At 39.2% G+C, this 14,635-nt stretch overlaps 1 protein-coding gene across 1 annotated transcript; it reads left to right on the top strand.

The window, feature by feature from the left end:
- The first annotated feature begins 4,158 nt into the window (after nt 1-4,158).
- On the top strand, nt 4,159-7,550 carry DKK1 (dickkopf WNT signaling pathway inhibitor 1). Its single transcript, XM_058542675.1, has 4 exons — nt 4,159-4,528; nt 4,772-4,934; nt 6,016-6,159; nt 6,289-7,550. The coding sequence occupies exons 1-4, from the start codon at nt 4,283-4,285 to the stop codon at nt 6,540-6,542; spliced, it is 807 nt and encodes a 268-aa protein (XP_058398658.1). The 5' UTR covers nt 4,159-4,282; the 3' UTR covers nt 6,543-7,550.
- Nucleotides 7,551-14,635: the final 7,085 nt, after the last annotated feature.

Genomic DNA, 14,635 nt, shown 5'->3' with positions numbered 1-14,635 from the left:
ACACATCTTCTAAGCTGGGTTAGAAAGCTGCCATGGAGCCTGATTTATCTGGGCTGGCCATCTCCACTGACCAAATAAACATAATCATTGTCAAATCTCGCCTTCTCTTTGTACTGAGTGCAGAAAAGCCTAATCCAGCCTCTCAGGAGTCCTAACAGGGGCCTGGTCTAAAAGCTCTTTTAACATCATAAAGAGCATTAAGACCAAAATCTTTTAAAGGCCAGTGAGAAACTCATAACATTTTTTACTAAACTCAGGAATGAGAAATCTCTACTATAAATTCAAGACCAGTGCCAACAAAAACGTTGGCAACACTCACCATAAGGAATGACATTTTTTCAGTGTTTTCCTAGTCAAGTAAAATTAAATGGCAACAGATCTGCTTCCTTTGATTTAGCAAAGAGAAAGAATGAAAGAAGGAGAGAAGCAAGGGAAGGAGGAAAGAAGAGAGGAAGGAAGAGGGTGAAGTAAAAATGCAGCAGTCACATAAGAATCTCAAATAACAAAGATGGAAAAATAGTTTGCAAATAGCATCGTGTTTTTTGGAGTATATTTGTCTGTCCGTCTGTCTTCCTCACGGATGAAGAGGTTGAGTATTCTATGCTGGGCATATGACACTTAAAATGAGAGGAAGGCACAAGGATCATACCATTCCTGAGTTATGAGGCTTGATTCCACATTGATAAACATGTTCACCTATTTTACAATTTAATACAAAATATTAAACTTATTGCATTAATTATGGTCATATTTAAACCAGATCAAATAGGAGGCAGGGTTCCCTACAGAACTAAATAAACTAGGTTTAATAAACTAAATACACCTGATCTGACTCCCACCACCTGTCACCTAGCTGTAGGAGAGAGTCATCAGAACCCTCTCTTCCCTGAGGCTTGTTGATCACAATTCCTGGACATTTTTCTATCTTTCTCATGACCTAGTATGTGCCAAAATATAATCTATTTTGGAACCATTTGTACCTCCATTCCCAAGTAAATATATTTGTTTCCCCAACTTCTCATAGACTGAAAGCTCTCTGAGGACAAGGAGCCTGCCTTTAATATTTTGAGGGTATACTCCCAAAGGTACCAGGGTAGCATTTTGCATATAATGGGCATTCACTGAATTTTAATTGGCTGCTGATGTAACAATGAACTTCATTTTACCTCCTTACCCACCCGGCTCTTTTGTTGCCAGTGAGCAAACTCAATCATGGAAAGGATTTTCAAATGGAGACTCCATTGAAATAGTAAATTTTCCATTTGGAACAAAGAATTAGCTTGCTGAATACACAGCTCTCTCTAAGGCCCTCCCACATAATTTCTCTTTTGTATAATTTCAAAGTTTACCTACCCTCCACCTACTCAATTATTTGAAGATAGGCAATATGAGAACTCATCTTTCATCCCACAGCGCCAAGTACCATGCTTAGCGCATAGTAGGAACCCAGATGTTGACCAATTCATTATTAGCTTTCAAAACATGACAATTTCAGGAGCAACACGGAAAGTGGGGAAGGAGGTAGAACCCAATCCACTCATGTAATCCCAGGGGTACAATTACTCTTGGCTTAGCTCCCCTAACTCAACACAACAGATTCTGTCCAAGCTCAATGAATATGAAATCATAACAGACACATGGCTTCAGGGATCAAGATTGAATTTATGCAACATATCTTTGTTAAAATTTTCCTTTTGCTGATTAAATTGTTCCACGTTTTTTTGCCCCTAGACAATGGTTTCATTTGTGAATCCAAGCTCTTAATGAATGAAATTCATTAAATGTACTAACATGTACCATCTCTTACGAAAAGAAGAAAAGAGATTGGCCTTTATTGTGGCACAAGCATATTTTTAGACATATTTAAATAGGATAATGGGACTAGGAAGAAATATTTTCACCCTTGCCAAGGACAGGGTATTCTTTCTCCACATTGCAACATCGTAAGAATTTAAGACAGACTGGAGATTTTCTACCATACTGAAGGTGCTCAGCACATTGGTTATTGACATTGTTATCAATATTCTGCAAGTGATAATATGGCATCTCAAATCCCCGATGCCTTTACCCTTTCATCCTATAATCTTCTCGGTCTATATAAACTTCAAGTCGACTGAGAGTAGGGCCATATCTGCCCAAGGGAGACCTGACTCATTGCTCATTCTCAATAAAAAGTATATCGACATTTCTTAGCCTCATTACTTAAAAGCCAATATAAACAACCTCTTCTTTGCTTCCAAATTTCAATTTGTTCCAAAAATTTCTAGAATAATAGCCAAGTCTAGATCATTGTACATGTTCATAATAAAACCTAAAGAAATATGTAAGATTTAATCCGTGTTACAGTTTCAAGCAGGAATTATCAATAAGCCGGAGGAAATTTCACAAGATAAATGGAATTTGGGATGGGATGGATACCAGTGTAATTAGAGGCATTATTAAAGAATTGTTTAGAAGATGTTCTTAATATGATCTCTGAAACCCAAAGAACCAGAATACAGACCATTACAAAATTTTTTGAAATTACTCCTCCCCCTCTTAACATTCGGATTATACCATTTCAGTACTGTCACTGGGTATACTTGGTGGTACCAGGCATGAATATAGTAGGTCAGTGTGTAGAGTAATTGTAAATACCCTGGAGGTTAGGGAGCATGAAATAAATATATCCTAGTCTTTTTTATTCAACAGTGATTATTCATCTCTTTTCTAACCTCGAATAGCAGTTGTCCATTAGTTTATAACGTCAACCTGTTTTAAAAAGAATTGTGTACACTTCTTATCTTTTATTATTACTATAATTAGAATAAAGTCTCTTAAATATATGTATCCACTGCGCCCCCCTGCCCTCCCCCCCCCCCCAAAAAGCAACAACCAGGAGGGAAGCCCAATGTCAGGACACTAGGCTTCCAATATGTTTTTGTTGAAAAAATAAATTATTTCCAATTTATAAGCAGGACAGCATTCTTATGCACTAGCCTAACATTATTTTCATACACTCATTTAAATGATGTCAAATTCACTTTCAGCTTCCCTTTTCGAGCAGCTAGTCTCTTATCTCCCTAGAGGGGATATTCCCCGGTCGGGGAATGGTCTGACTTGGGATCAAACACAGGCATTCTCAAGCTTTGCGATATGAAATACTAATGAGGAAGTCGGGCGCTAAGCCTCAAGGGTTTCTTATCTCCCTGCGTTAACCCACCACTGAGAAGGGGGCACCGGGGAAAGACGACTGACCCGGCCGCTGGACCCTGTCCGCTCTCGCTCTGGCCACTTTGATCTCGCGCGTCTGCCTAATCAAGTTCATCTACTGCCGCGACTGCTCAGAGTCAAAGAACAACATTAAATAGTTTGATTATCGGATGGTCATTTCCCTCTTCCCTCCACCCCTGATCTCATTTCCAAACGCCAGTCTCTCGCCTCCCTCTCTAAACTTCCCATCAAAAGAGAATTAGTTCTTCTTCCTTCTTACCCTCGTTTGATGTGCAAATTTCCTTCTCTTTGCACATTTTTCTCTCGGTGGCAGGGGTGGGGGGGGGTGGAGGAAGGAAGAGGGAGGAATTGAACCAACTTAAAGCCAAAGACCTCACCCCAAATCTGCAAACCAACCGTGACTCTAAAGGGTTAATCAGCAACTTGCACCGGCCACCTGGCCCTCTCGCTAAGATGCTTTGATAGAGACTTTGGATTACTGATGGGGTTGTATTTAATACTGAATATTATTTATGTGCACAATAAACCAGTACTGGCATAAGGGAGAGAGGAGAAAAGGGGTTTTGCAGAGACTGTCACAATTCCTCTGAAAAATGTTTCAGGTCCCGATAATCCGACCCTACTGCAAGGCAAGGGCACCCGAGTTCCCGAAGTTCCTCCCTTCTCCTGTGTTTATTAAAAGTCGTCTGATCTGATGGGCACTGATTACGGTCACCCCGAAGGTGAGCTGGGCCAGGGGAGCGACTGCGCAAAGGAGGGGTGGGCTGAAGAGTGTCAAAGGCTCCCCCTCATGTACACAAACACACCCCCTCCCAGCCCCTCCCAACGCTTTGAAATCCCATCCCGCCTTTGTTGTCTCCCCCCGAGGGGCTGGAATGCTCCGAGCCCGCAAGTATAAAGGCAGCCGCGGTGGCGGTGGCGGCGCAGAGCTCTGTGCACCAGGCAGTTAGAACTCTGGGACCTCTGGAGGCTGTCAGAAGCCTGACTCTGCAGCACCGCTTGGTGGGACCAGGCTTGCAAAGTGACATCCCTCCTTTCTCTTTCTCTCTCTCTCTCGAGTCCTCCTGAGATGACGGCTCTGGGCGCAGCGGGAGTTGCCCGGGTCTTGGTCACCCTGGTAGCTGCGGCTCTTTGCGGCCACCCTCTGCTCCGAGTTAGCGCCACCTTGAACTCGGTTCTCGTCAATTCCAACGCCATCAAGAACCTGCCCCCACCGCTGGGCGGCGCTGCCGGGCACCCAGGCTCTGCAGTCAGCGCAGCTCCGGGAATTCTGTACGAGGGCGGGAACAAGTACCAGACTATTGACAACTACCAGGTGAGAAGGGTCTCAGGGATCTGGGGAAGCTGTGACCCTAAAAGGGTCTCTTTTGGGGAGAAGGCGTAGAACGTGCTGAGTGTGTGCGGTTCAGGGCGCATTTGGAAACTGCATTTGGGAGCAGTGGGCAGCAACAGCTTTTGGACAGGTGGGCAGAAAGAAAATGTGATGAGCGTCGAGACCCAGGAGTGTGGGCACCTGGATGCCCAGATGCCTCACCCTCTCCCGGCCCCCTTCCCGCAGCCATACCCGTGCGCCGAGGACGAGGAGTGCAGCACCGACGAGTACTGCGCGAGTCCCACCCGCGGAGCCGGCGCCAGCGCGCAAATCTGCCTCGCCTGCAGGAAGCGCCGAAAACGCTGCATGCGTCACGCTATGTGCTGCCCTGGGAACTTCTGCAAAAATGGTGAGTCCGGTCGCTCCCTTTCTGACTCAAACTGTCCGGTTTCTGCGCGCCTACCGATGGGAGAAAACGCTCTCTGGGAAGCTGTGGCGCCACCTGCAAACGGGTGTTCAGAATGCGAGGTTCCCCTGAAATATCTTCATGGCGAGTGATTAATCTGGGAGGAGAGAGAAGTACGGAAGTCTTGGAGCTCTTTATCTTCCTCTGTGTCCCTCAATTATTTAACACGACGGCTTACCTCTGAGTGGACCCTTCCATAAAAAATTTGAGGAGTCTTGACACGGATTGAGAAAGAAGGTGGGGAGGAAGGGAGGTGGAATTATACAGAGAGCAAGGAAACCAGCTCTGGCGTTTAGCTGCCTTTTCCATTTGCAACAGAATGATTTATCTGTGCTGGCCATTCCTTAGGGAAGATCTTGATAGCTTCGCATCTTGGCCTCTCCATCCTTACCCCTTCCTCCACCTCCTGCTACCTTAAAATAAGTACTCCTCTTCCCCTCCCACCATAGATCCACTAAAATTCAATGTCTCAAAGAGGTAGACTCAGCCCAAGAAGTCTCCAGAAATAAACTTAAGGGTGGCGACCCTCCTTAGGATCCAGTAATACTCCAGGATGAACTAAATCTCTGTAATATAGAAATTATACAGTAAAGTAACTGGTGGGTGAGATTGTAATCTTCCAGGCAGCTGGTGTTGCTTTTGCTTAACTTAGTCTGGCGGTACCTATATAGCACCAAGGGCAGAGAAGTTATTTTTAAAAACAATTTTTTAAGTGACTGATTTTCTTACCCCAAGGGTCATATTAAAATGGGCAGAAATCTCACTGCCACTACCACAGTTGGTAGGAAAGTATTTTAAATGGCTATATATGGGATGTCGCATATGACTGAACAGTGTACACACTGATGCTTCTGTCCATCTGGGGAGTTTTGCATGAACACTAGGGAGGAAGTTTGGCTTGTGCTTAAAATGTCACTGCAATGAGGTATCAAGTTAGTGCAGGCATACCAGACTGCCACTGTTACAGCTGGAGGTAGTAACACATTACAGCTTAGAAATTAATCACTCTCTCCTGCTTCCTTAGGAATATGTATGCCTTCTGATCACAATCATTTCCATCGAGGGGAAATCGAGGAAACCATTATTGAAAGCTTTGGTAATGATCACAGCACCTTGGATGGGTATGCCAGAAGAACTACACTGTCTTCAAAAATGTATCATACCAAAGGTAGGTTGGAGGACCTTAAGACTCATTCTTCTTTGTTAGCACATCAGAAGTGTCCATCGGATTATCTTAATGAAATAATGCAGGCTTAGCAGTGACCACATACTTTTCATTTTGTCTCCTCCTTCCTAGGACAAGAAGGTTCTGTCTGTCTCCGATCATCAGACTGTGCCACAGGGTTGTGCTGTGCTAGACACTTCTGGTCCAAGATCTGTAAACCCGTCCTCAAAGAAGGTCAAGTGTGCACCAAGCACAGGAGAAAAGGCTCCCATGGGCTGGAGATATTCCAGCGTTGTTACTGCGGAGAAGGTCTGTCTTGCCGGATACAGAAAGATCACCATCAAGCCAGTAATTCTTCTAGGCTTCACACCTGTCAGAGACACTAAGCCAGCTGTCTGAACACAGTGGACTCCTTTTATATAATATAGGCTATGAAAACCTTTTGTGACTTTGTCAGCTCAGTCCTTAAGGATGTACAAATTCTGTGGTTACAGTTAAGCATTCCAATACCTTCCGAAAATCTGGAGTGTAAGAGCTTTGTTTCTTTATGGAACTCCTCGTCACTGATTGCAGTAAATTACTGTGTTGTAAAGTCTCAGTGTGGCACTTACCTGTAAATGCAACAAAACTTTTAATTATTTTTCTACAGGTGCTGCATTGTCTATTGTTCCTCTTGTTATGTAAATTTTTGTACACATTGTTATCTTGACACAAATATTCTATATTGAATTGAAATAAATAATTTCAGCTTATACTTCTTAAGTGCATAACCCTTTCCCCTTTTACTTCTAGAATCTAGAATGCAAGGAGCTTTTGGAATGACAAATGATAGGTATCTAAAATTTATCATGAAAATATTAGCTTATTTTCTGAAATGTACTATCTCAGTGCTTAGATTATATTTATCTCTAGGCTGTGATAGCCCTTGAAATAAAATTTAACATTTAATACTATGAAATGTTACAAGTTTAAATTTTAGCATTGTGATCTGAGAGGCGTGTGTGTGTGTGGTCTATAGGGACAGAAATGTGACGTGTTTAAAGATGATCAGAGAAAGATGTCTAAATATAAGACAATGTTAATCAACTCTAGAGTCATTTTAAAGAAAAACGTGTTCTCCATTGACAAACTCAAATGATCGTGGTGTATGAGATTGAATCTTACATTACTACTTTCAAAAGTTTTCCAATAAATTAATAATATTGTCCAAATAGTTAATAACTATTGGGTAACAAAGGAAATTTCCCACAAAAATAATATGAGAGTCAAGTACTTGTTGGTTGGCAGGAAGAGCTTGTGTTTGTGTGTGTGTGTGTGTGTGTGTGTGAGTATAAATACAGTTGACAAATACAAACAGATTTTGTATCAAATTTAAGTATCTTAAATACTTCATGCCAGGAAGACTTGTTCTAATTATTTTGATTTTAAAATAATTATTAAATAAAAATCACAAATCCTCTCTCATGCCATTCTTTTCTTCTCTTGCTAGGTGAGCTGAATATTTCAGTTTTTGCTTAACCTGAAATCTGTTGATTGGAATGAGGATGGGGTATATTGTTTAAAAGAAAAGCCACAGAAATGAAATCTAAACTGACTTTGCATTTTCACTTGCCAACTTTGAAATAGGCAAATCTGACACTGAGGAAGGGGAAAGCGACCATCCCAATTTACACTTATGCGCTCACGTTCTAAAAGTCTACATCAAAACCACAAAATGCTGGGTTAAGGCACTACAAAGGACAGCGATGATCAATTGTCCAAAAAGTTTCCTTAAAAAACGCAGATGTCCTAGAGTGTTTGTTGTTTCGTAGTTCCGGAAGTGGTTCAATTTCAAGGGGCTGAGCCAGCGGGACACAAGGGTTGGTTGGTTCTTCACCGAGAAGGGAACTGGCAGGATGTCTGTTGTTACATTCCTTTTGTCTGGAAGTTTCAGCTTCCTCACCCTGGAGAAACTTTCTTTTTCTACATGTGCTTGTTTGCTGAAGTGCCAGGAAGGCCAATTCTAAGGCCTGCAGTCTCCAATAAAGCACAATAGAGGAGAGGAAACAGGAAACCCTTTCTTCTAAAAGAAGAAAGAAAGGCCTCTGTTTTAAGAGGGGAAAGGAGCAATCATTTAAAGGGCCTTGGTTACGGGAGCCCTTCCTTTCTAGTGTGGCCAGAGACTCTCCGTCCCTGCACATCTCGGTACATCAATCCTAGTTCTAGTCTTTCTTACTTCCCGTCTTGTGATGGGGGTGGGAGAATGAGAAACCAACCTCTTCTTCCCATCTGAGAAGTTAGGAAGGGATTTCCATCAGAAAGAAATTCTGCACATTTATACAGGTGGAAAAAGAATATCAAGAAAACTGTAGATACTTTATTAGTAATGGAGGGAAAGATGAAGTCAGACACAATATCAATTCAAAAGAGGATCATTTAAGGAATCTCAAACATTTTAGGTTGTGGCTGCTTAAATGTGTGTATTATTTTACTTTTAAAAAATTTATTTGAATGGAAAATATATGCACTTGGAAATGCATTCACAAAATATTTTATCAGCTGGTAGCACACTCTACACACTGCCATGCACCTTGCTCTTTTTCACTTGCTGTGTGTCTCGCAGCTCATTCTAAGTCATAGAGAGAGATGTCTCGTTCTTTTTAATGGTTTCATTAAGTGTGTAGTATGTTAGAATGGCTATAATTTATTTAAAGAGTCATTATTGAGAGACATTTAAATTGTTTCCAGTGTTTTTGCTATAACAAATCTTGCACCACGAGTATAGAATTTTTTGTGTTCTTGCGCAGGTAGAGTTGTAGGATAAGATAATGACTGATTTTTGAAGCAAAATCTGAAATCAGAAAGCATGCTTTCTGTAGCTGTTCCCAAGGTGGCAAAATGTCAAGATGACTGCTTATCTCTGATCTAGTGATGATTCAACTCTTGCTAAACTGTATCAAAGGAGGAAGAGGGAAATACAGGCTTATCCTAACAATTTCACAGTAAACAGTAATCTCTGGCATTCAGTTAAAGGTAGACTTACTAATTCCTTTGATTTTAAAATAATTATTAAATAAAATCACAAACAAGTCCTTTCCCAATCCCTTTTTCTTGTTTTGCCGAAGAGTTAAATATTTCAAATTTTGTTTAACCTGAAATCTATTGATAGGAATGAGGATGGGGATATATTGTTTAAAAGAAAAACCACAGACATGTAGACAATTATATGATTATTCATATTTCAGCAGATAAAACACTTTATGGGTTTTTCTCATGGTAAATCAAAATGCACTAATTAAACATAATTATGCAGTTAAAAATTTTATTAGTTTCAGTATTTCTAATTGCATAGTCAAATTAGCACTCATTGCCACTGACGGAAATTTCAAGTGAAACCATTAAATTTTCCTTCATTTTTTAAACTGGCTATATTATCTAACTTTATTGTGCTACCAACTTTCTTTTATAGTCTTAACGAGAAATGGACAATGCTACAAATACGCTTATAAAATGTGTGCCATTGAGTTCTAGATTACAAATTTCATGCCTCCAAAAAACTTTGAGTACAGTATCAAAATATAAAATAAATACATTATTTCTACACTGAAAAAGCAGAAAATAATCTACATAATTTAGGTACCTGATGTTGGTACAAATGTGCATACATTTGTGGGCCTTTATATGTTTGCTGTAATGGCAACTGCTTATCAATGATCTGAGACTACAGTATGGGTAATGCCAGAGAATTTTAATTCAATACACACTTACTGAGCCTGCTGTGTTTGGTAGGTGCTATGCTGGCATTTTAAATGCTGTACACAATATAATCTCTAACTTCAAGGAGCTCACACTGTTCAGCAAGGAAGACAATCAACAACTATTAGTCCTGGGAGTTGGTTTAATATAGTGGTTAGAAACACGGTCTCTGGAATCAGATAGACTCGGTGGGGAATGATGGCTTCCTCAGTTTCTAACCACATGATGTTGGGCAAAGGACATAACCTCATTGATACCATGGAGAGAATACCAACTTTAGAGCGTAGGTGTGAGAATAATGTATGCGTTATAATAATATTTCGTATTATGTCTAGCTCATAGTAAGCACTCGATTTTATGTCTCTACTATTGGACAATAAAACATATATTTTATTATAAGATATTGTATTATGTGTATTATGTATTATGTATTAATACCTGAAAGAGATTAAAAAGTAATTAAATCAGCCTGTAAGTGCTCAGAAAAAGCTGTAGGGAAGCAGAGGTATTTGAACCATCTTCTTCCCAAGGCTCTTTTATTTCAATGAAGAGAAACCATTTAAACTAGAGAAAGTAAAAAGGAGACGTGAGTTGAAATGATACCTCTCACGAAAGTTATTATGCAAAACATTCTGCAGACTGGCTTCATTAGCTTGCTAATGACTTCTGCTCTACTGTCATTTGCACATTTCTATGGTTTGTCATGGTAGCATAAATTCTGTCCTCATTATAAATGACCTCTGGCTCAGGTCTCAGCAAACTGCTTAGCCTCTCAGACTCAGAGACAAATTTCTGAGTCAGGGTTCTGATTGGCTCAGTTTTGATCAGGGGTTCACCTTTGGTCCAGTTGGCTAGCTTGATTCCCCAGATCCGCAAAATAAACATGGCTGCCTGCATGCAGTCCATCTTTAATAGGAACTTTGGTGGTTCTAAAGGAGTGTGTAGGAGCAGGCACCACATGTCACGTCCACCACGTAATAGTCTTGAAGGATAAGAAGGAGTTCTCAAGGTAAAAAAGAAAGGAAAGATATTGCAGGCAGAGGAAGAAATGTGATTCAAATTACGAAACCATAAAAATAGAAATACATACTGTGTGAAGAAAAGAGGAAATAATCCGCTGTGGCTAGAGTGAGGTACCTGGGAGGAAGACTTTTCTGACTTTGAGTAATTTAATCTGTTATCCAGGAAAAAAATAAAAAATAAAAACTCTTCATTTTCAGCAACAGTTACCATATCAGGTCACAATGGAGTTGTAGAGATGTTTGAGACTTATGTTGTCACAAAAGAGACTGTCCTCAAAAGCCATGTTGATTTTCTTTTTGCCAAAAAGGTTATAAAATAAAGACAACATTACTTCATTTCCAGCAAAAGTTGTCATATTAGGTGGAGTTGAAGTTAAAGAAATTATGTTTCAGACAATGCTGTTTTTGACTGATGTAATACACAGCTTTCACAAATCATGGATTTTTTTTGCCAAAAAAGTTATAAATTAAAATAATATGACACAATCTCTAAATATTAGTAAATGTAAAATTACATTTGAAGGCCAGTAATAACCGACCCTCTGTGATTATAAACTATTAAACGAATCATATTAAAAAAATAAAATTGGCAGAAGGTATGAAGCATGACTGAGCATGCTAACTCCATATTACATTTCACAATATTTCACACTAACTTTATCCTGATGAGCAAAAATTACTTTTAGAGTCCTATTATTGAAATGTTTCACGTATCTATGACACTCTGAAGTTCAAATTAAAGGCAGATGATAATGTCCAATAAGAAAGAACTGTTTAGATAAGTTATATGTCCTAAAGTATTTTGTAATCATCAAATTTATCTGGAGAAATGTTCTTAGTTCTCCGTGTTAGAATGGTTAAAAAAAGCATATTACAGAACATACACAGTATGATCAGAATTACTTGTAGTAACATCAAAGATCTAAGCCTAGATGGCCATATGCGGAGGGCAGGATTGTGGGAACTATTTATATCTTTCGTTGTTTTCCATTTTTCTATAACAAACTGCAAGATATTACTATTAGCAGTAAATCTAAAGGTAGGACTAAAACTTGGATTTTCCTCAAACTTCTCAACACAGTACGCAGATATCTTAATGCTCGATATTCTGATTAGAGAATGAGGGTAGTGGCAGCACAGTTATTCCTCTCTGAATTTCCCAAAAACTACAGAAAAGAAAAATATCCTTCCCTTACTGACCAAATTCTTTTCCATTCAAGAATTACTGACTTCAGTTGAGTTTGATACAGAGAAGACCCACAACGAGTATTTGTTGAATGAAGGAATAAATGAATGAAGAAGTAGGAACACTTGCACAAATTTCCATAAAGTTACAACACAACAAAACATACAAAAACAAATACTTCAAAATATCCAAAAGAAGGAATAAGGAGTAGGCAAAAGAAAAATCACAATTCTGTTATAATAGGTACACTCTTTTTTTCCCTATGATCTTCTGTCTCCATATTTACTTTGTCAACTATTATGTATTGTGATGAACTGTTTGACATGGGAAATAAATCACACAAATACATAAACCATAGCAGGACATTGCCTTTAGTTCAGACATCTTGGTTGGTGAGAAATATCTCACCTTCCTCTTCCTGACAATATAGTTAACCTTCTCAGACAGCTTGGCTTCTAATCGTACAGGCAGGGGGATTGAATTTTACAGCTAACTTAAAAAGAAAACCAGAGACAAGAAAGAGGATAGAAATCCTTTATTCGGGGAGCTCTGCACGTTTCACAGTTTTATCACCAGTCTTGATTCTCTTCTTTATCAAGTAGTGCCAAGCGCTGTTATGTCCTGACACTTAGGAGGCATAGTGTAGAAAATGTCTAAAACAAACAAAAAAGCCAGAACTTCCACTTCTCTAAGACTGGGGTCCCTTTTCAGCAAAATTCAGAAATTGGCCAATGTTTTTCTTATACTAACACCTCATTCAATAACGTTCTCCGTGCTGCTTATACTCTCTCTCTCCTTTTAAGGAACCTATTCCTTTCATAGTTCTCATCTATCCTCATCTCTATTCCTTACTCTTTCCATAAGGGTCTCAATGTCTTAATTTTTTTTAATTTTTATTTTTAATTATTTATTTAGTTATTAATTTAAAAATTAATTTTTAATTTTTTTTTTAATTTTGATTTCCTAACGTTTGGCAGATGCATCCTCCCAGAACTATCCTTTTAGACCTGGCGGCTGAAACTGTTAGCTCTTCACCAAACCAGTTTCCCTTTCCTCCTGAGCATATTTCCCAGCCTCCCTTGCAGTTAGGTGTAGTCACATAACTCAGCTTGGCCAAGGAGATGTGTACAGAGGCTGGAGACCCTCCGTACACACCTCCACTAACCTCTCCCCATGGGTGGGTCTCCGGAGAGATCCTGACAGCCCTGTGATTAAGTGCCAGAGCCTCTCTCAGCCTGGGTTTCTAAATAGTAACACAAGCAGATTCTCCCTGCCCCCACTCTCCACTTGTATGAGCAAGAAATAAACTTGAATTGTGACAAGCCATTGAGATTTAGCGTGTTCTGTTTTACTTTAACTGATACACACCTCAAGCTTTACCTTTCTCCTTCCAAATTCTGTCCCTTTGTGTTCCTACGTCAAAAACCTACTATTGGTCTGATAAACAATAAGGGCATGAAATTGTGGGGTGCAAATGAATTCACATTGTTAGCATTTATATGAAAATGTAATATCATGCACCATTGTGCATGATATTTTTACTTTCCTTTTCATAATTGGGGACTTGACAAATAAAGCCTTCTCCCAAGTTAGTGATACAATTGGCAGGAAATGATCATGATAGCGACAATTTTTCAGAGCACCATTCAGGTACCAGAGACTATTTTAAGCGTTTCACATTTATTTTGTTCTCCTAATAACTCTATCAGATGGGTATGTTGCTTACTCTTATCTTATAGATGAGGAAACTGAGGCAAGCAAAGCTTAAGGTGATCACCTGAGGTCATGTAGCTGCTAAGTGACAGAGCCAAAATTTGAAATCAGACAGTCTGCTCCAAGGTCCAGGCTGTTAAGCACTATTATTAGGGCTGGGTATTCAACCATCTAAGGCTTCTGTATCCCTTAAATTATTTAACACTTACATTAAAAATAGGCTTAAGACTTATCTGGTAACTTGGAAAAGAACAGCATCTCAAGTTTCTGAATTGAGAAACTTTATGAAATTCCATTAAAAACTATATTTGAAATGTCATGCCCTATGGTCTTTCTTGCATGTTTAAATGAAAAAAAAGGAATAAAATATTAGATTAATAAAGCTGTGAAAGTAAACTGTTTTAGAGTTAAAAATAGTGTAATTTTTTTCTTGATTACAGAGAGTTTAATGGATTAATTACCAAGAAAGTCTACTTTAAAGTCACTGTTAGATTTTTATGCTGTTTATCTCATTCAAGGGGATACTTTCTGCATAGTAATATTGCATTACAGACTACATTATGATAAAATTCTTACATTTAAGGCCAGTTACCTAGTCACCTATACACAACGTGTACTGTGTTTCACAAATGTTGTTTTTGCATTCTGATTATAGTTGTCTTTCCTTTAAGGCCATCCTTCAAATTATACCTTGTGTGGTGACAACTACATTTATAGTTACCATTTGCTATTTATTAACAAATGAGGGCTGAGTGGTTTCAACTTCCAGAAGAAGAAAAAATGTGGTATAATTATATCATGGATTCATCCTAAAAAGCTAGAA

The sequence above is a fragment of the Diceros bicornis genome, chromosome 6, assembly GCF_020826845.1.
Source record: "Diceros bicornis minor isolate mBicDic1 chromosome 6, mDicBic1.mat.cur, whole genome shotgun sequence".
Lineage (NCBI taxonomy): Eukaryota > Metazoa > Chordata > Mammalia > Perissodactyla > Rhinocerotidae > Diceros > Diceros bicornis.
This window is presented reverse-complemented; position numbering and strand designations above follow the sequence as displayed.

What these genes read in the sequence shown, in the direction of transcription:
- DKK1 (XM_058542675.1), top strand. Translation starts at nt 4,283, where the DNA reads ATGACGGCTCTGGGCGCAGCGGGAGTTGCCCGGGTCTTGGTCACCCTG. An exon ending in TGGGAACTTCTGCAAAAATG is followed by an intron (nt 4,935 to 6,015) that starts GTGAGTCCGGTC and finishes CTGCTTCCTTAG; the next exon opens with GAATATGTATGCCTTCTGAT. An exon ending in AAAAATGTATCATACCAAAG is followed by an intron (nt 6,160 to 6,288) that starts GTAGGTTGGAGG and finishes CCTCCTTCCTAG; the next exon opens with GACAAGAAGGTTCTGTCTGT.